Source organism: Cavia porcellus, unplaced genomic scaffold (assembly GCF_034190915.1).
Source record: "Cavia porcellus strain 051 isolate PalLab524CR breed Dunkin Hartley unplaced genomic scaffold, mCavPor4.1 scaffold_5, whole genome shotgun sequence".
In the NCBI taxonomy this organism is placed as follows: domain Eukaryota; kingdom Metazoa; phylum Chordata; class Mammalia; order Rodentia; family Caviidae; genus Cavia; species Cavia porcellus.
The window spans coordinates 23,818,791-23,841,202 of NW_026947488.1; the positions used below are offsets into that span (position 1 = coordinate 23,818,791).

The 22,412-nt window shown below is 44.7% G+C and overlaps 1 protein-coding gene across 3 annotated transcripts in view; it reads right to left on the reverse strand.

Annotated features, from left to right (window-relative positions):
• Window positions 1-22,412, reverse strand: part of Ctnnbl1 (catenin beta like 1) — a 159,421-nt gene that overhangs the window by 8,644 nt on the left and 128,365 nt on the right. For all 3 annotated transcript variants that reach the window (XM_063248366.1, XM_063248365.1, XM_063248368.1), the window contains 4 exons: window positions 20,645-20,742; window positions 18,546-18,626; window positions 1,850-1,987; window positions 1,556-1,628 (listed from right to left, as the gene is read on the reverse strand). In XM_063248366.1, the coding sequence (XP_063104436.1) occupies window positions 1,556-1,628; window positions 1,850-1,987; window positions 18,546-18,626; window positions 20,645-20,742 (390 nt within the window). The remainder of the gene's footprint in view (window positions 1-1,555; window positions 1,629-1,849; window positions 1,988-18,545; window positions 18,627-20,644; window positions 20,743-22,412) is intronic.

A 22,412-nucleotide genomic window follows, 5' to 3' on the forward strand; every position in this document is an offset into this window, starting at 1 on the left:
GAGATGCGAGCAATAAAAAGTTCTAATTGAACATGTGGGCGTTGGAAGTAAATGCCATTTAAAGGCTGGAGCTGCACATCACTGCAGCCACACCTTAGGGAGGTGGAGGAATGGCACGCTAGCAAAATTCCTGTGGATCTATCACAGACTACAAGGGGAACGGCCAGGGAGGGAGGATGCAGGGCCAAGGTCCCTAGGTCCCCTTTACACTCCCCTTTCTTGCAGGAGAAAATAGCAGATTCCAAGGCCTTATATTCTCCATCTAAGAAATGGGCACAAGGATGCCACAGCCCTGCCCAGAAGGGCTATCCTGGGCAGCTGATTTCCATCTGAGCCTGCACTTACACTGTTCCCTACTGGAATCGCCCTGTCACTGCCATGCAGACCAGCTCAGTGTCACTTCCTGTGCAAGACTTCCCACAGGACTTTAGCTGTGCCTCACTGATAATAATGATGAAGGTGATCGTCACAATATTTCTGAACACAGTAACTAGCATTACTGGACTGTTTCCTGTGTACTATCTCAACCATCTCATTTAACTCCGTGGGCCATTCTGTGAGCCACAGAGCACCTGGGTCTCCTGCCTGAGGCCACAATAAAGGGAGAGCAGGATACAGACTTGGAGCCTCCCCAGACCCCTACTTCACTTTGTTTTATGTATGATTTACCTTCACCTTTCTTCTCACAGCTGCAAGGGAACTACAGGTGATTGACGAGTGAACGCTGAAATGAACAAAACACAGACCAGGGAGGCAAATGGATCTGTCTGTGGTTGCCCAGCCCATCTTGAGTCTCTGAACTTTGGGGTACCCAGGACTATACTGGCCATCACAGAGGTCCATACCATGTGTATTATTCTGTGCCTAAGCGGCCTGAGAGCAGGGCCGTTTCCCAGAGCTCAGCACACAAGCCCTGCCTCAGGGCTGACGCTTGCTTCCCTACTGGAGACCTCCTGAGCCACTCTAGCTGAGGCAGCGCCAGCCAAAGATCCAAGAGCATTTGGGGGAACTCCATGCGGTGGGCGGGGAAGGAGGGAAAAAACAAGCCCCCTCACCATTTCCAAGCAGCACCTCCCATAACCTTTGCATGATTTCTTCTTTTTCACAGGCAGATCAATGAACCTGATCATGCTCACACAGCTGAGGGATGCAGGGCAAGCCCTGGAGAACAGGGCGCTCTTTCTACTACAGCACTGCGTCAGGTTCAGGCCTCTCCCGCTTCCATAATTCCACTTATTGCTTGTCACGTCCTTGTTTCCTTTCCTTGTACTATATGCAGTCAGAAGCTGGATTGTTTTCCCCTTTTTTCATTTTTAACAGATATTTTTAAGCCTGCATGCTTCTTATTTAAATTCTAGTAGTGGGGGGTCAGAGGCAGAGGATAACTAGGTGGCCTTCGGTATTCTCAAAAAGGCGATGTGGACACACAGTGAACTGAAAGACACACCTGGGTTTTTCATGCATCTCTAGCACACCAGACACCAGAGGCTGACAGACTCAGCAGGAAGCACCCTGCAACTCCTGAAGCTGCAGACACAAGCATCACCTAACTCACCCTTGATGATATGCCTGACAATTTTGATGGAGCTTCCACGCATGTTTAGGATCTGGTGAACTCTCTGGCGAATCTAACAAAGGGAAAGAATGGAGAGAATGAAAAGGGAACATTTGTTTTGACAGACACCAGGATACAGCTTCTTGATTCACCTCGTCCCACTCCTAAAAAAGTGGGCCCACAAAGTGAGGAAATTCCAGAAAGTGTGACTCATTTCTTTCCTTGAGAGTCTACACAAGCAGGTGGCCGGGACGGCGGCAGGGATAGAAAGGTCCATGGGGAAGCCCCTCATACCTGGGGGACGTTGGCATTGCAGATCTCTGCCATGATGTAGCAGATGTGCTGGAGAACAAAGAGCCCTGCATCCAGGCGCCGGAGGTAGAACTCATCCTCCAAGTCATTGTCTATGATCTCTCCACGCCGTACTATGTCCTGCAAACAAACATTAGGGGACATAAGCCACACAGTGAATGGAGGCAAAGAACTAATTTCTCGTCTGGCCACAACACTGGAAGAAAACCTCCTCCTCCTGATTTGCATCCCTCTTCCATGATGCAAAAGGAACTTTCTTGTCTCTTCATTCTTTTAAGGAGGAGAAGTTTCTTTCATCTTGCGGACCTCAATTTTGGGGAGAATAATAAGGTGTTGCTATGTAGCTTAGGCTGGTCTTGAACTCATGATCCTGCTGCCTTAGCCTCTCAGTGTTGGGATTACAGGCTTGTGCCACCCCATCCAGCGTGGTCTCCTCGCTTTGAATGGACTAGAAAGGACCCGAGAGTCAGATTTAAAGCCTTTTTTCTTCCTATTTCATGATCTCACCCACATACTTAACCTAAAAAAGCATGCCAAAGGGACAAAAACTTAAAACTATGTATTGCTTCTAGTCTTTATTTTAATAAATACTCAGTTGACACATATGAATTGCACACACTTATGGAGTACAGTGTGGTAATTTGATACACGTACACAAAGTAAAATGACCAAGTGAGAGTAATTACCATTTCCATCTCCTTTGTCCTGGGAACCTCTGAGCTGTTGTCTAGTTCTTTATAAAATACATAGTAAATGGTGAACTATAACCCCCCTCTTCTGCCGTAGAGCCTAGTTCTGCTACGTAACCATGTTCCGGTGCCCACTGCCTCCCACAGTGACCGCTCTTCTCTCTACTCCTGGGAAACTAGCCTCCTGACCTACATTCTTTACGCCTCAGTCTTTTCTCCATAAATAACCTCCTACCAGATCCACTTAACCCCTTCCCTTTCAAGGGGCAGGAACGTGGGGAAGAAAGAAAGGGTCCCTTTCTCTATGACTCTGTCTTGGAGCCCAGCTGAGCCCGATGGGCACTATGCTACTGTACACACATCCCTTTGCTCTGGTTTTGTTGGGTGCAAAATGCCCCAACTTTTCTATTGTATTTCACGAGTCCAACAGTCCTCTACATCAAAGCATCTCTTCCGAATCTGTAACCTCAGACTTGACCCTACCTCTCTAGTGGATTCTTTTTTAAAAACAGTTTTACAGAGATAGAACTTACATATCACACAGTTCACCCACTTAAACTGTATAATTTAATGGCCTTTAGAGTATTTAGAGTTGCACAATCATCATGGCAGTTTTAGGACAGTTTTGTTTCCCACCACCCTCACCTAGTGGCCAGCAACACTTCTGCCGGACAGCTCATCTCCTCCATGCCTGTGCCCTTGCTGCCTTCCTGCCCAGGAACTCCGGCCGGTCTCTCGGGTCCACTCCACCTTTAAGTTACTTCCACCACAATTATTAAAGCCCAGTGCTGCTCCTCCCAGCATTCCTGAGTGAACCTCAGGCAGTCAGTCTATCACAAGACCTCTCCTTTCACAAACAGTCACACTGACCTGGTCAGCATTTACTTCCCTTGACCATTTCAGGAGGGTGGACTGTGAGCTCAGGTGGAGCCTGAATTTGATTTGATCCCTCACTCAGTAAATTTCTGTGAGGTGATTAAGAGAAAAAAGACAACTCTGCTTTGGGCTGAGAGGTCTCAGGAGAGAACTGGGGGAACACACCTCAGTCTGCATGACTCACACGCAGGCCTAAGATGGCAGGTGCTTAGCTCGTGCTTCTGACGACAACGAGCTATTTCTCAATTTCACTGGTATTTTTATGGCTATGGTTCCCTCTGACAACTTGGGTTCCTGTCACTGATGGAGCCCTTGGGACACTGCTTTTTACTCTCTTGAACAAGAAAGGCTTAGCACTGGGGTCGTCAATCTCCAGCAAGAACCCTTCGGAGACTACTCAGATGCAGATAATACACTTCTTTATTTGCCCAGGGGGCCTGCCTGGAGCAACACAAGGCCACTTTTCATCTCGCCCCTAAAGGCTGTCTACAGGACAAAGAAGGCTGCAGAATGCCAGGGCCTGCCTTGTCTGACCAATTACCACCACTAATTCTTAGCTTCATTTAGTAGCAAATTCCTTAATAATCTGGTAATCATGCTAATGTTTAAGAGGTAGTCATGGAGCATTGGCCTGGGGTCTGAGGAGTTTAAGAGAGAAAGGCTCTTTAGTTTCTCATTGACTTAGTTTTAACTGTAACCTCCTGCTCCAGAACACGTACGTGCTCAGAAGTTGAGGCACAGGAAGGAAAATCACTCCTGACTTTCACTCATGCAAAAAGCATTTGGCATTAAAACCTTATATTTCTACAGTGCTATAGAATTTAAAGTGTTACTACATATACATGTTCTCATTAGCAAATTTAAAGAGGACGGTGAAGGGATTATTAATCCCATTGTATGAATTAGAAAACAGGCACATAGAGGTGAAATTGTTCATAATTATATAAGTAGTAGTTATCATAATGTGGACTCTCCTGGGTGCAAGACTTTTGTCTAATTCATCTCTGATGTAGAAATGGGTAACAGTGAAGCATGCAGACCCCTAGCCCTACTAACATCCTTGAGGAAAGGACACCTTCCTAAGTACTGAGCTAAGGCAGAAGGAAAAAAAAATTAGAAAAAGGGAGAGAAGGCAAAGGGGAAGTCCTGGTTTTGGTCACTCAGGAGCTATTCATCTAAGGAGGTCACAGAGACATAGGAAATAATCAGAGGTAAATGGATGTAGTATATCTACAAGTTAAAAAATAATTACATGTAGTAGGTACTGTCTAGGGCTGATGAAATGTTAAGGTATCCTGTAAGAATGGATACCTTTTTGGGTGAGGTCTCAAAGCCCATGATGGGCAGACAGCGGAATGAATGTCCTGCGGGAATGTCCCCCATTTGTCTAAGCCCTCGGGGGAACATGCTTCATGTAGCTCATATTTCCTGCTCACTAGTGCCCCCTGCCCTGGTACAAATGGGTCCTTTTCCTGGCTTTACTTTTTTGCTTTTAATGTTGGTACTCCCCATTTGCCATCAAAACATATTGAAAGTCTCAAATGTGATCCTGCTTCCAGAAGTTTTTCTGACATCCCCAAGTAGGTATGAATTTTTGGTCCCTGAAATCCAACAACCTGGATTTGCACCTCTATTATGGCATTGCCCATGGCGGGCCTTGCGCTGGTGAGTCACAGTGAGCCAGCAGTGTGTCTCTTCCCAGTGTGGGTTTCCTGAAAGCCAAGGGTTGTGTTTCACTGATTTCTGTGCCCTAGAAAGAAAGCACTTTGCATAGGACGTTTTTGCTTAGTAGGCTCTAGGAAAGCATTTGCTAAAGAGAATTTTAAAAGTGCAGGCAGAGGCTCAAAACTATTTAATGAATTGGGTGTGCTACATAATAGGGGTAGAAGAGGAGACGCCAGGAAATGGTCGAGAGTGCCTTGGAGGGCTAGCTGATGGGAGCCGTGAATGCTGGCCAGAGACGTTAGCTATGACGGGCTGCAGACTGCCAGTCAGCACCACACAAGAAAATGTCATGAATAAGAAATGCAAACAGCCACATGTTGGACACACTGGTTTAAAGCACTGAGAGACTGCCAGGCAGATAGAATGCAGAGCTAGAAGGCCACAAGGTCAGCCTATCTGAGGGGGTACTCAGGAGGAGAAAGGCAGGGGGAAAAGAGAAGGAAGGAAGCCTCTAGATGTTGCAAACATGGGATCCTGAGTGGATTCATTTATTCATTCACCCAGTAAAGATTTCTAGAAACCTAACTGGGCCAGGTATTGTATGATAGGCCAGGACAGCAAAGACAGGTAAAGCATACATAATCATGGAGCTTACAGTTATAGAAGGTTAACTAATAGGAACAGTTAGTTCTGAAAACAGGCACTAACTAGTGATTACACAGGATTTCTTAATTGCACTAAGTACTGTGGGAGCCTAGCAGAATGCTGGACTAGATCTGTCAAGCAACTCAGAAAAGTTCAAAGGAATGGAACCTTCAAGATGGAATCTGAACAAACCTCATGGGCTAAGAACATTCCAAGCATAGAAAATAATGGGACCAAAAAGTCAACATGGCCAGCTTGCAACAGAACAGCTGAATATTGTATCACTAACAAGAACATTAGGAAGGAGTATGGGAGTGTACTTTGCTTATTTAGCCTGTGTACTGATTGATTACTATGTAAATAATAACCCCTGCTCCCACCATTCCATCACTCACCCACTGAAGAAAAGCAGCTTGTGTTCCCAAAGGCTGCTTCTGTGCCAGGTACCCAGTGACCTCACCCAGACAGAAGTTCTGACTTGGTGGGGCTGAGGAAACCAGCTCAGGCAGGGCCACCTCTCAAGGTTAGGGAGTGGCAGCACTGGGATTCAAACCAATGGCCCATGCTTTTTCTGAGCTCTTTCCACATTGTGCGATGTGTTGTGTGCAGGTACGGATTGCAGTCTTGTCCAGAGAACAAAGGACGGTATTAAAGATGAGTGACAGAAAGGCTTAAGAATGGAGCTGGGCAAAATTAAGTTTCTCTCACCAGGCCAGAAGTGCCTCTGGTGATTCTTCCTTTTTCACATTTTTCTCCACAACCTGATCTTCTAACTCTGCAGGACATACTGTACTCTCCAGCTTCTCTGCTGTCCTCTAGAAAGGATGGACCCAGGTCCAAGAGAATGATGCCAAATTCCATTTTCTCTGTTCTTCCCTTGGAATTTCTCGGACACTGTTCAATTTGACATTCTACTTTAGACACATGGTCTTATGATTTGAAAGTGAAATTTTCAAATGCAGATCTAAGATACAACAATGGCTCATCTCCAAGAAAAGCATCAGTACTGCTTCAGTGAGCACACACAAAGATGAAACAGAGATTGCCTTCTGAAGACCAGGTTTCTGCCCTGACAGTTTTAGAAGCACCATAGAAATTCTGTGCAGTGAAGTTGACTGCTGTCAGGATAGCACCTTATCTAGCCTGTTACAACTCTGTGGTATGGAATATTTACTGCTGAATGGATTCAAAAGCTGAGCAGAAATGCATACTCACTGCTCAAAGGGAAATAAAAGAAGCAAGAAGACTTTATCACTCTGATGGGAAAGGAAGTGTGAAGTTTGGTCACAGTTCTTTTAGGCACATCTTCACAAGTTCTGGTCTGTTTTAACAGGAAGTGAGATGGTATGTACTCATTATGAATGGATTAATACATTTCTGACTCCATTTCTCGGTTTCCAAGACACCAGAGAGAAGTTGATCTTGAGATAAGGATATGATATGGTTCCTCTGTTATCTCTGTCTGATGAAGTTGAATCAATCTGAAAGAACGTTTCTGGGTGCCTGAAACTCCCAACTGGCTATTGGTACAACTCAACTCATGAATCTGGATAGGATTCAAGTCTCTGGAGAAGTAATATAAAAGAAACATAAAAGTTGTAAGAATTGAAAAGAAATTCATCATAAGGCTTCTTCTTTCCCTACTTCTTCCCTTGTAAAAGGTTATAACACTGAACTGTGGCCAGATGTGGTGGTACATGCTTATAATCCAGCACTTGGGAGACTAAGGCAGGGGGACTCCAAATCTGAGGCTACCTGGGCTACATAGTGAGTTCAAGATGAGCCTGAACTATATACCAAGTCCCTGACTCAAAAAAAAAAAAAAAAAAAAAGAAAAGACTGAATAAGTATGATCTAGAGCTCTCTGATGGTTATGTGCTAGTAATCTATGAGTAAACTTGCTTTCTAATGGTAAGGAAGAGCCAAATGACACCAACCTGACCAATGAGGTGGGTTTTAACAGTGATTAAAGAACAGAATTCAGAGCAAGGTGTGCCTTGCTAGGGCATGCCTGTTGTACTCAGGAGGCTGAGGCAAGTGGATGGCTATGAATTCAAGGCCAGTCTGAACTACATAATGAGACCGTCTCAAAGAAAAAATAGATGGTTAGCTGGTCCAAGGGAGATCAAACCCGCAGCCTAACCTTAGTACATGAACAATGAACTAAGAGATGACAGACAACTTTTTCTAAAGAAGCTTCCCAACTTTTGCGCTTTCTTTCCATCTAAAAGAAACCCTCTGAGAGTACCAGAAGCCCTTACATTAGAGAATGAAACATCTTAGAACTCGGATGCATAAAATCTACAAACCAGTTCTCTGCCAAGGTAGTTCAGTGTATGCAAATGGGATCAGTACCCAGCTCTGACATTAACTTCCTAAAGTTCTTAGACAAGTCAATCAACTTTTTTTGGCCCTAGCTTCTTTTCTTGGAGATGAAAAGTGTACAACAGGGACCACCCTGAGTGCCAACTCAAATTCAGAGCAGTGGTTGCACAGTACATGGAAAAGGGCTGTGAGGCCAAGGGAGCTTGGTGAGGAAGAGCCCTGAAAATTAATTAGCAATGCTGTGTTTGTCAGCTTCTGCTGCTGTTACCAAACACCTGGCCCAAACAATGTAGGGAAGAGTTTATTTTGGCTCATTTTCACAGGTTTCTGTCTATGAATGGCTGGCTTCAAGGCAGAAACATCATAGCAGAAAAATATGGTGGAGGAGAGCTGTTTACCCCACAGCAGCTAGAAAGCAAGAGAATGAGAAAGAGGGAGGGAAGGAAGGAAGATGGGAGACATATACATACCCACTGGATTAATAGAGGTAGAGACAGATAATCACTAGATTAATCTATTAATGAGGTAAGTGCCTCATGACCCAATCACCTTCCAAATTCCACTTCTGAATGCATAAGCCATCTGAAGGACATTCTTGACCCAAACCATAACAAATGCCTCCACTTACTATAGCATGGGGTAGAGGCAGTGTATTCCACCTTGGTCTCCCTCATCTGGTGCTCCAGAAGGTTTCTTTTGGCTTGGGTAATCTGTGGCAAATCTAAGGCTGAGACACCTCCCTAGCCAGATGTAATGGATTTCTGCTTGTACACAGGTATATGCTGCATTTCAGCTGGTGGCTGACCATGGTCAGGACAGCCACTGCAAGACATGCCTCAAGTTGAGATTACGCACCACTACTTTCACAGAAGGTGATGGTCAACTGGACAATTAGCTTATCCTGTCACCAATAAATCAAACACCCCTGGGACAAAGATGTGGCCCCTGGATCTACTGCTACTGGACAGGTCATTTAAAAACAATTTAAAAACATTTAACAAATTAACAAATTAAAAACATTAAAAACATTTAAAAACAATTTGTAAATCAAATGTGCTTCAAATGGAAATGTGATTAATAGGGGGTTAAAGAGAAAATTCCAAGAATCCAGTTACCTTAAGCATTATAAATACATCTCCCTTCAGAAAAATCCCAGAATGGAAACTCTCCATGTATGTTGAATTGTATTTAAAACAAAACAAGAGAGTTAGGATTTGAAGGAAGTCCTCCACGAATTAATTCACTCAACTGTCCCCTCTGAGGAGAGTGAAGGTGACTGCCTTCTTCATGAAACGATGACAGCACAGCATCCACACGGCGATGTTCACTTTTCAAAGCAGGGCTTTGCATTAACCTCACTTGCTGTACACACCCTGAACTGGGTATGTACAACAAATATCATTTTCAGATTTCACAGATGGAGAATTGAGACAGGCATCAGAGGTCTGTCACGGACGTTTAGTTGGAGACTTGAGCGGAAAACGTTTCGCTAGCCCAAAGCCTTTTCTTGTAGTCCTTCACTCTGGCAAGTGATGGGCAGCAAAAGTGTAACAACAGCAGTAACATTTCCTGAGTCCTTAAGAAGCTGCCAGGTACTGTGATAAGTATTTCTTGTAGATTCCCCGTATTTCCTCCAAAAACCACAATAGGTAAGAACTATTACTATTTCCATTTTTCAAGTGGGAAAGTGAAGCTTAGACAGATCTCTCCAAATGGTCACAAAGCTGATGGCAGAAACACACACACACACACACACACACACACACACACATTTGGTTCCCAGATTGTATTCTCTCTCTCTCTCTTTTTTTAATCTTTTTGAGACGCGATCTCACTATGCAGTTTAGGCTGGCCCTGAGCTCACTTGGTATGTAGCCCAGGCTGGTCTGGAACTCACAACGAGCCTCCTGCCTCAGCCTCCCAAGTGCTGGGATTATAGGTGTGAGCCACCACACCTGGCTTGTACTCATTTCAATAGTTCAAAGCAGAAATAGTCTTTGTTTTATGGTCTTTTTTTCATAATTAGCACATGAACAACTACAAGGGATTTTTTCTTTTTATGCCTTATCTGGAAACTAATGCAAAACTGTAGTATTCAACACAAGGAGGCCTAGATTTTCAGACTATCTTTTGTCTAAAAAAGAAATTTAGAAAGGGAACCCTCCAACAACAGCAACAACAAAAAATTACCAGCAAATTTCACATAGAATTTGAGCGAGTTGAAAAAAAGACACTTTAATAGGTTTTGTTTCGTTCATTCCGTAAGAGAGGGTTAGAATAAAAACTTAGATGGTAATTCAGTAAATGGAGCATTAAGCAGAACAGATTGCAATTCACAGCAGCATAAGCCTGTTTGGGGGCTGCTAAAATAAACAGATTCATCTCCAAAGATACACGAGGTGGTATGCGTAGCATCAAGGTGCCATTTCTGCAGGGTATGTGTGTCTTCTGCCCTCCCAGCTACATCTTCACTTTAAATGCTAATCTGTCTTTGGGAGCACTACCAAATCACCAGCTGCCCACGTGTCCCTATCTCGGCAGTCAGTCACAGGCCCTCTGAGTGAGAATGCGGATGCCATTTCTAATCTGCCCCTTACAGGCAGCGAGCTGCCCCTGGCTGATAGAAGGGGACAGTCATAAAAGAGCTGCTGTGAAGCCAATGAAAATCCCTTCTGCTTCAAGAGAGGAAGCAACTCAGACTGAACAAGCAGCCCTAATGGAAGAAGCAGCCACAGCCTATCGTTCTGGGCAAGAAGTGTCCAACCACTCAGAAAATGCCAGGTCCTTTAAAATTCCAAAGCAAGAGGAGAAATTTAAACCACAGAAGAGACGGCTAATGGAGATGGGGAGGCACAGTACCAGCAAAACTTTTCTCTAAAAGCTTCTAAAATAGGCAGACTGTTACAGAAGGCTCCTAGAGTCATCAGTTGGGGAAACTGAGGTAGGAGAACCAGTAAAGGGAATTTTTGGGAGAGATGACTGATGGCAGCCCTAACAGAATCCAAGGACCCCGGGCCAGAGCTTTGCTCACAGAGGACAGAATGACTACACTATGCTACCCTAACAATCAGCATGTGCCAAGTTTTGTCAAACAATTTCATACATCTTCAAAAGACCCTATTTTAGACCTACCATGAAGATCACACTTACAGTATTAGGCAATCTCTTTCTAGGGACACAGAATTTGTATGTGGCACAGCAGGCATTTAAACTTAGCCTTGGCTAGGTTCTTTCTATATTAACATGATGCCTCCATCACAGGTATATCGTCATCTCTAAATTTATTTAACATCCTTTCCCTAAAAGAAAAAAGCCCAGAGTGCTCATTTGAACATCAACAATATATAAGCCAGTCTTCAGAGAACCAAAGTTTCCATGATAGAGATGTCATAGGTAATGTGGGCCAGAAAATAACAATCCTGTTGAAAAACTGAACAAGACTAACACTACTTATGAGGGCTTAGAATTAGTTTAGAGGGAGTGACGAGCAAATGTGTGGGTCAAAAGCACTTGTGATAACGATTACCACGAAAGGCATCCTTCTTTGTGCTAGGGACTAGTTTAAGCGATATAGTTACAATAATTGATTTAATCTTTCCCACAACCCCATAAGATCAGTACCATTATTTTCTCCACTTTAGTGATATGGAAACTGCAACAGGAGTTTCAATGACTTGCTTATGACTGGCCAGTGGGAAGTAAAGCCAGGACCGGAGACTACACAGCCTGGTCCCAGAGTCCATGCTGTTCAGCCCACGGCTGTAGTGCTCACCTGTGCTCAGGGCATCGAGGCGGGGCTTTAATAGTCTCAGCGCAGCATGTTTGGCATGTGGGAGACATTCAGCCCATGTTTACTGACTCGTCTGTATGCCCAAACACTGAAGAATTTGGAGGAATTAGCCAGCTGTTGAAAGGCACACAGAAAAGACAGCACCAGGAAGTATTCTAGACAGAGTAACCTAGCAAACGCACAGAAGGCTGGAGAAAGCACAGCTTCATGAGGTTCAACTGGCTTTTGGACACCGTGAGGGGTGAGGGATATGGGTAAAGTGGCAGGCGATGGTGCTGCACCTGCACGCTGATGGTTATGCAGCACCAGCACATGTGTGAAGAGGGAAGCCGCCTGAGCGGTTTTCATTTTAGAAAATTTCTGATCACTTTGTAGAAGGTGAACGGGAAGTTACATACCCAGAGCTAGGGAATCATGTTAGGAGGGTGCTGTGCCAGTGCAACAAGAAAAGATGACTAAAGTTAAGCACTGGTAGTGAGGAAGGGAAGGGAGGACAGGCTGCAGAGATGGGGCAAGTAAGATTTATTAGGTGACATGTGGTGGGTGGGAGTACGCGAAAGACATGCAGGCTTTTGTCCTGGTCACATTGGTGAACGGTCCTGTTAATGGCAGGAGGGTCAGGATCAGGAGCCTCAGTGGACCTGCGGAGTCAGGAAACCCCGCGGGTGAGCTGTGTAGAGATGCAGGAGCCCCAGTACACAGCCCTGATGTTAGCGGACTCTTAACTAGCAGGTTGGTAGGGGACAGGGATTAGCTCCCCTGAAGAGGACAAGAAAGAGTCACAACAGCAAACCAAAGTATTCAACACCATACTGCAAGGCAAGTGGCAGCGGTGTGGGACCAGAACCCAGGCCTACTGACTTGTCCTCCACAGGAAGAGTGACTGGGACTGGGAGGCAGTAGAGGGTGGAGCCACACAGCCGGGAAGCAGGCTCCCCACCCCACCACACTGGCTTTTACAGGCAGAGAGCTGTGTTCTGGTGCACTGAGGAAGTTTGGGAAGCACTGGTTTAAAGAAGAGCTGAGAGAAACGCTCAGCAGGATTCTTTTTTAAAAAAGCTTGCCTGGGGAGCTTCCAGCATAGTTAGCAGAAGAATCAATGGTAGCTTTACATTTCACTGTCTGCATCCTTACCCTGTGCTTTTTTAGGATCACATACCCTATTCATTCATTGCTGCAATTCACCCCTTTGCACAGATTTTTCTTTCTTTTTCTTTTTTTGAGGCAGGGTTTTGCTGTATTACCTGGGCTTATCTTGAACTCTTGGGCTCAAGCAATCCTTCTGCCTCAGCCTACTGGGTGCTAGGGCTACAGGCATGTACCACAGAACACAGCCTTTGGAGTTTTTAAATGAGTTCCAAATGCTGAGGAAATAGTTTGCTTAAGATATCAAGTCCTGTGGATACTGTTTCATTACTGAGTCCATCTTTTTTCTTTCCAGGATAAAGCCTGGAATGATTTAACTGTGGCAAAATTAGCATGCAATTTGTAAGTCATTACGGTGCAAAGTATGTGGTGAGAACACTTTATTGAATAAACCTGCTGAGTATAATTTTCCTAGGAACTAAGAAAGAAAAACCTCTCTCTAAGGCTCTCCTCCCTCTTAGAAATCCCTGCCAGCGCCTATCTAATTACGTCTTACTTCAGACAGTCAGGAGCCAGGCAGGCTCTGCACATTTAACCAACAGGAGCTGGAAGCAATCAGAGAGAAATCAGAACACCTTCCCAACACCGAGGATCTGGTATTTTCTGGGTTTGGACTTGTTTGGGGAGACTAGTGAAACCTGCTGAGACAAGTGCCCTGGATATTTACAGATCTCAAGGGCTGCTGTTCACTAGAAGAGTCTGAAGAATTACTTGGCCTTTAAAAGTTCATGTTAAGTCTTGTTAACCAGGAACCCCCAGGGTGTGTCCAGATATGCCACGGCCCTGGAATGTCATGGACACGGAAGACAGCTGAGGGTCACGGCCCAGGACCTGGAGTCTGCCAGCGTTACACTGCTGCGGTGATGTTACGGGAGCAAAAACGTGTGTAACATTATTTATCAGCTGGTCCTAAAGACTCTTCCAAATCAGAATTTCTTCCTGAGTATTTCTGCAGGACTAGGAATATAGTTTGGTGGCAGAACGCTTGCTTTACATGTACAAGTCCTGAGTGTGATTGCAGCCCCACAAAAAAAAAAAAAAAAAACAATAAAAAACAATAAAAAACCAAGCTAGAATGCTGCTGCTCCACATTTGAACTGCACATTTGTACTTTTTGGTAATGGAATCAACTGCAGAAGAGACAAAACTCAGGGTTAAAAATGTAGAGTTATCCAGGCATGGTGGTGCATGCATATGATCCCAGCATTCTAGGAAGCTGAGGTAGAAGGATTACAAATTCAAGCCTGGCCTCAGCAATTTAGCAAGACCCTGTTCAAAAAAAAAAAAAAAAAAATTAAAGAAAGGGCTAGGGATGCAGTTCAGTTGTGAAAGTCTTGGATTCAATCCCCAGTCCTGCCAAAAAAACCCCTAAAACCCAGAAATAGTGTGGAAAGTTCAGAATGATCTCTTAATATGTAAGGATAGGTATTAATTTTACCTAACAAGCGGTGGCCCTTCATTTGATCATGCATAATCTCAGGCTGTAAATTCTAAGAATATGATCTACAATCCCAGAGACAGAAAACAGACAAAAAATTTGTAGTTACAAAGTGGCAGAGAGAGGGCTTCTTCACATAGGGTGGTCACTGAAAGACTCTCTGAGGAGGTGACATTTATGCTGAGACCTGACAGGGCCTGCACCACGCAGAAAAAACCCAGGCAGACATGAGCAAATATAAAGGTTGGAAGGTGGGGGTTGGGAAGTATTGGGAAGTCAGATTAATCAAAATCTTGCAGAACTAGTGAACTGAACTGGAGTAGGAGATGGACAGACAGAGAGGAGAGGAGAGAAGGGGAGAAGGAGAGAGATGGTGAGAGAGAGAGACAGAGAGAGGGAGGGAGGAGTTCTTGTGGAGAAATGAACACAAAAGTTTCCACGACCACCTTCTGAATGTTAGACCCTATTGCAGGCAGCTTTTTTATTTGCTTGGTGTTTACCATTACTGTATCATTACCTATAAAATTTCTCAAAGCATACAAATGAAGACATCTTCAGTGAAGCTGTCTGTCCACAGTCAGAAAGCCAGGGAAGGGCCTAGCCCAGAGCCCACGCTCTCCTCTTCACACCTCTGCTCCTGGAACATAACTCATCCTACCCCAGCTTGGCTTCCTACCTCTCCCGCTCTGCTGTTCCACCCAAATCAGAAATTCCTGGGACATCTCTATAACTAGATTTAGTGTGAGTGATGACTTGGCGACAAACCTGCTCAGATGTTTCAGTGTTTCCTGATTCCTCTGGCCCCCAGCAGGAGCTGTGCTCCTGTGTCCATACTTTGACGGCACATTGGCCTCTCAGTTCTGGCCAGTGCCTGGCCCACAGACGGGAACCTGGTCAATGTTCACTCAATACCTGGATTCTGTTTAATGAGTCTTGCTCAGCTGCAAACCAGACACTTGTAGTGCGCCAGAGAAACCCAAGATTTACAGGGAAAGGGTTCCTCCAAGATACTAAATATGCCAACATCTGGCTCTACAATATCAAGCTTTATGTTATAGACTTATGATATTTATTCATTACTAATCTGATGCTCAATGTCACCAAAATGCCTGAGAAGCAAGCATTGTATTCAAGTGAACAACTTTTTGCTGTGTTCCTAATGGCACAGGAGTGATGGTAAACCTTTCAGAGCAGTCATGCCAAACCTTTTTGAGATGAGTGCCCAAACTGCAACTCAAAACCCATTTATTTATTACAAAGTGCCAACACTGCAATAAAACCCAAACACTGAGGTTTTAGTTTAGAAAAAGCAACTCAGACATTAACATCTTTTGTCTTAAAAGAAAAGCAACATGTGTGCTGTTAGTTCACCGCCACAGCATCAGAGCTGTCAATAACAACAGCTGGCTGCGGCACATGTGTCACAGGTTCCCCACACTGGTGTATGTCCAAATATAGTGGGGTGAAGAGAGAAACTGTCTGTGACCTAGGAGAAAAGACTGAATGAGTTAAGAGGAGAAAAGGAGGTCTTGCTGTTCCCAGTCACTTTATACCTGCAAGGTGGCTTCGTCTGCCAGGACAGAGCCTGAGTGCTGGCAGCAAATGTGGCTCACAAATGCGTCTCTCCCTGCCGCCCACCCTGGTTCTCGGAGCAGCACTGTGGCTGCCCAGCACTAATGGCCTTGGAATGTTTGCCAGTGCCCAGCAAAACGGCCTTGGCATCAAGGAGACAGATGTTTGTTAGAGAATGGCAGGGGCCCATGCCAGTGGCACACAGCAGCCCTCTGAATGCTGGGGGGAACGGCTGCAGCCATCAGTCTCCGTCAGTGCTAATCAATTTCACACCCTCTTCAACGCTGATAATAGATAATCGTGTGGGAAGCAGGCCAAATTTCTTAGCAGCTACACACAAGGTGCTCCCCAATGCACAAACCATTTACTTGGTCTCCTTTAAAATGTTGACACTTCACCTCAAAGCACCGGATGTGCCAATACTCCGTTCTGCCAGAGTGATGCCTTCTGGGGCAGCTGGCGAGGTGGATGTGTTCAGGGAAAGGACAGACTGGCTTACTTAAAAGTTACACAAGAATTCCAACAGAAGCCAGGAAAATCTACCACCACCAGCAGCAACTTCTACTTACCGAGCCACGTACTTTATATAATTCATACTTAATTTTCATAATAACTGGAAGGGAAGTGTTATTATTCCCATTTTACAGATTTCAGGAAAACCAAAGCTTAGACAAATCAATTTGGCTGTCCGAGAACTCAAAGATAGGAAATAGCAGCACTAGCTTAAACCCTGGCTTTCTGATTTCATGATTTCCACCAGGCCACTGGCCTCCAGTGAGAGGAGCATCTTTTCACTGTGCCTTTAATACATATTATAGTAAAAAACTGCAGAGACCAAAGGATGTTTACCTGAACATAAGAGAAAATACCAAGCTTAAGGGGATGTGAGAGCCCTTGGCCAAGGTTCCCTCAGGCACAGCAACAAGCCAGAGTTAACAACAACTTCAAGGTGCTGTCCGTCCCTCTCAGGCGCTGCTCCTGCTAACCCTCAAACTCTACTCCAGCAGCCTGCATCTCCTCAGGGCTGGTGCCAATGGTCTCCTGACTGACTCAGTTCTAATTACCATTCACACAAAGACAGGATATCTTACTCTGGCACTATGACAGTCACTTAGTGCCCCTCATGCACACATTATCCTATAGGAACAGGAAAGTTTAATCCAAGAACAAAACAAAGCAGGTGGGGAGTGTGGAATGAAACAGCTGCATGTGGAACACACTAGTATCTGAAGTCCAGCTCAGACTTAAGAGACTCTGCCTTTTATCTTGCATGGTACCACTGTATAAAAGAAGAAAGCCCCAGTCAATCAATTCAATCAATCAGCAAACATCTGAGCACTTACTAGGTTTAGAGATCACAGGGAAATCCCAAGAATGAAAAGCACAGTTACCATATACTGGTCTTCATAACTGAAGGTGTGCTTTGTGAAAGGGGAGGGCCAGGTAGGAAGTGGTGAAGAGAAACAGGACGCAGGAATAGGTTCATCTTCTTGCCAAGCTCTAGCATGGCTCCTGGGCCCGGGCCCGTAGTGTAGCTTGGAGGGAATGTGAGCGTCCTTCTCAAGGTGAAGGGCTCTGCATACGGCTGGGAGTGGAGTGTTAACATGAGCTCTCCTGCCAGTGAGGTTTAGAAGCCTCAAGTATATCCTATAGGCAAGAAGACTGAGAAGAGAATGGAGTGATCTGGTGGAGCAAGATCACAAGGAAAATGAAGTCTGCTACAGACTGTGAAAAAAAAGCAAGAAAGGATCACACTGTAATGTGACCACAGACTGAAGAGAGTCTTGCATTGGACAGAATACAAATTGGACATTAAACAGCAGACATGGATAGTCACCCTGGCTAAGGAGTCCAATGAGTAAGGTACAGAGGTCAGAGATAGCACAGAACTTAATGGAAGAGGTCAGAAATAGAGAAGGTAGGATATGACCATAAAAAGCCCAGCCCCTTAAGGAGATCTAGCAGGGCACCCTTGCATTAGCAAATGTCAGCTTCAAGAAATGTGGTCAGCTACGCCGATACTGGGGCTCTGCTTGGCTGAAACACACCGGGGTCGTCTTCTCTAGGCCTCTAGCTTTCCACCTGTGTATGAGGCAACTGGTCTCTTAGACTCCTTTTGGCTCTTCTATTCCAGACTAACCTTCTTTAGAAGACTTCTTTTGGGATTACAGCAGCTGGCAAGCATGGGAACCAAGACATCTCTGCTAAACTGGCACTGAGACACAGCATTGCACCTGGACCAGACCTTCTGAATGAAGTTCTTATGTAAGGAACTGGTACTATCCTCTCAGATCCTCAGCACAGACCTGCCTCAGCCCACACATCCATTCTCCTAAAAAGTGTCACTCCATTGATAGGGAGGTGGGGGAGTGGGGTGGGCTTTACACATATTGACAGAATATAATCTACCTTGCCTTTACCACATGGTAGGAGGCACATGGCCTTAGCTATCCTGTAGATAGAGAGAAGATACACAAGGGGCGCAAATGGGGGTGAACCGACAGTTGTTAGAAGATAGGCAGGAATACATACATGTTTTTCCCCTTCGATCTTCTTGTCGGCCACCTGCACTGCACCCAGATATTTAAAATGCAATTCCATTAGTCTGTCAACCTGAAAAAGAGTGATTTCAGACGTGAGTGAGCGGAAGAGGACAAGAAGGCAAAGGACAGTGGTGCTCCTTCTCACCACACTGCTGCTGCTTATAGAGACTACACTACCAATTCTGATGGGAGGGATGTTCTGCTTAGGGACACGTCAGCAATAGAGCAGGGAGCTGGGGTGGAATATGGCGAACACTCTGGATGGATGCAGCTGGAACACAGGCCTGCTCTCCAGTGGAGACTAGGTATGCCCACTCTTCCCAGGAATTCAAATTGTTAACAACAAATACATAAATAAATCAGAATTCAAGTCCCTTCTCGCATAGAGAAGGTGCTTGAAGTTATACACTTGATATTCACTTAGAACTTTATAGAAATTTCTCTTTTCCAACTGAAGCCTTTCATGTTCAGATTTTGCCCCAGAGCTGATCTTTTTTTAAAAAATGCTTGAGTAAAATCTTTTTACTTGCTTTTGAGTCAGAAGAGAGTGCAAGAAAAACCCCTTTAGCAACTTGAAAAAAGGCCGACTTTTCCACAGTAGTAAGTTAAAAATCAGTTTGAGGTTTAGCAAAGTCATGCTTCAAACTGGGCCTGAGAAACACTGTGGATCTGGAACTTTCATTTTCCCCTAAGACTTTCAAAGGCCTCGTGAGTGCAAACTGCTGATCTAATTTTATTGGGCTAGCACTGCCATGGCTCTTGGCAACCTTGGTATTTATTTGCCCAGGAGCTGATGTTGGTTAATTGGAAACGTTGCTGTAGCATGGCCCTTAAATAGCCCAGAAAGACTGTGTTAACAATGACGATGCAAGGATTTTATACATTTCAGGTTACAAAGTATTTCCACATCCATTATCTCCTTAAGCAGTAAACAAAACACCCCGAGAAAGTATCAGAGAAGCTTGATGCAACCTCAGTTTAAAGGTGAGAAAAGTGGAACACAGGTATTAAATGATATCACCATGCATATGACTGTGAAGATGCCTGTATTTCAGCCTGATAGTTTTCTGCCACACTGCTAGTGAAGGCAGTAAAAATAGTCAAAGGTGGGCACAAGCAGATAGTTGTAGACCTCCCTCCAAACACAGAATGGCTTCACCTCTACCTTGGACACAAGCAGGAAAGCAGTGATTATAGGCAAGAAAGGGGATTTTGATCCTTCATTTTAGTCACCTGAAATCGCCTACTTATGTACAGTACAATAAAATATACAGGCTTTGTGCACTAGGCAGCCTGGGTTCAAATCCCAGCTCTGTTGTGATTAGTGGCACGATCTTGGGCAAGTCACAGGATATCTCTAAATTTGTATTTCCGTATCTGTAAATGTGAGTGATGCCTATACATGGATAAGCCACAGTGCTAGAAGATTATATGCAGCAATGAAAGGCAGCTGCTGTATTACACTCCACAGCAGTCACTCAGTAAGTGGCAGCTTCTGTTAGTGTTGAAATCTTTTGGCTTGGCATGCAAGATAACAATATAAAATACCCATCCAATCTCATTTAGGAATCAGTAGCAGCTTCTACAGCCCACCTAGGCAGGCTCTGTTTCCTCTTTGTTACCTTATTTTCATCACCATTATCTAGTAAGACCTCACTAATTCACCTCCCACAGACTCTTCAAGACGGGTACCAAGGTCTCCATTTTAAAGTCAGGGCAGGTGAGGCTCCGAGTGGTACACACACTGAAGCAGTAAAAGCACGTTGAAATCCAGGTGTCTGACTCCAAAGCCTATGCTCTAATTGCTGCTACACTGTGCATCCCATCTCACCCACAATCCTATTATAATTCACTTTTTGTGGGTCTAAAAATCCCCCGAATATGCCCACTGTTAGCACTTTCAGGCATTACTCTTACTCCTGGAGAGTTCTCTGGGATAGGAGAGATAGCACACCAGTAGAACCTTTGGAGAAGCTAAAGATATTTTGGGGCAGGAACAGACCCCAGTATCCTTAGAGTATATCAGATAAGAAGTCCCGCTATTCCTCCCGGTCCTGGTCCCATCCTCCCAGGCCCACTGTCACTCACCTTCTCACTGTCATTTTCAGTGAACTTATTGAGAAGCCGGGTTCGCTGCTGCCCTCTCAGGTTGCGCAGGAGGGAAGCCAGGATCGAACAGACATGCTCTGGGTTGGGAAGGAGAAACGAGAACATGCCGAGATCAGAGCAGTAATTATTATCTCTCTCCAAGCCCCGACTGGTTCTATTGAAGGAGGAATAAGTAGGCCTTCTCTGACTGCTGCTATTGATTATTAAGACAAGAACCTCAAGTGTCACTGGAAAACTGAACTGATTTCATACACTGCACAAGACACACAGTCAAAAGGGACGACATCCTCAAGAATAGCTCAAACCAGCAAGTCAAAACTAAAATGAGAATTTCTATCCTGTCTAGAGTTAATTTTTACTGTCCACAACAGAACCTCAAACTAATCTTCCACTTGCAGAAATAACTCGTGAACAGAACACGAATACCAGCTGTGACATAAGCAAATAATCAAGAAATGTTCTGGGCCAGGGATATAGCTCAGTTATGCAGCACCTGCCTGTCAAGCGTGAGGTCCTGAGTTTGATTCTTGGTACCCATGGAAAGATTTTTGACCTGGCATGGTGGTGCATGCCTGTAATCCCAGCACTTAGGAGGAGGCTGAGGCAGGTGGATTGTTGCAAGTCCTGGTACCAAAAAACAAAACAAAACAAAACCCCAGCCCATAGTGAGTTCAGGTCCAGCCTGAACTAAAAAAACAAACAAACAAACAAACAAAAGAAATGTTCCATCGAAATCTCAAATTACCTTATACTGTCCCAAATAAATACCCTGGAATTAAACCAGAAGTCTGATAGGGTCCCAGCACTACCACTAGGATGATTCTGGGGCAGCTAAAACTGCCACTGTGTGTTAAAAGTAGCTGGACTGCAAGTACTTCGGACCAGCACAGGGTTTCCTGAGTGCCCCTAACCCAGTAACTTCTATCATGAAACTCTACTCTTCTGCCCTTGGTAAAGAGGGCAACTGAAGGTGATATTATAGCCTCAGCTGTAAAGAGATGCTTTTCTTTTAAAAAAAATTCTTCAATAATGACCTTGAAAAGGAGTCCATGCATAGAGAAAACAGCAAAGTTTATCTTGAAATACTGTAGATTCTATTTGAAAACAGAAGAGCATCTTCATACGCAAAGTTACTCTGCCATAGCCACTTGACTATTAAGTCAGGCCATAAGCAAACATTCTTACACCTTTGACTACAGCACAGATACCATTTTCGACTTGTGGCTTTTCCTTACAGGAAGCATTCCCTACCTCACTTCCCCAGCCCTATTCAATCCTTAGCCATCTATCTTGTACCAATATTCACTTCCTAGCCATCGCATCTTGTTCCATGGTCTTGAAACCCATGTACATGCTGAGACTCACAAACTTGGGCCTGCGGGTCAGCACTGTCCCCTGAAGCCTGCCCTGCACTGTCTACCTGCTCTTTCCACTCAGCCGTCTTACAGGTCTTTTCCACCTAATGCATCTAAATGTGAACTGCTCTTCCTCCCCAAACCTCCTCCCAGCAATCTCTTCCACCTAGCTCATGATAACCAGGCTCTTTAGTTTCACAAGCTCCCAGAACAAGTGATGCCCTTTATAAAGAAGCCTAGGAAGCTTTGCTTTCAGATTATAACTGACACCTGGCTCTTTCACCATCACAGGTATTCCTCTGATCCACAGTGCCCTCCTCCCTTGCTCAGAATGTTCAACAGAAGCGAGTCTCTGCTTCCACCCTCATTCCTCTTGGTCTAATCTCCATAGA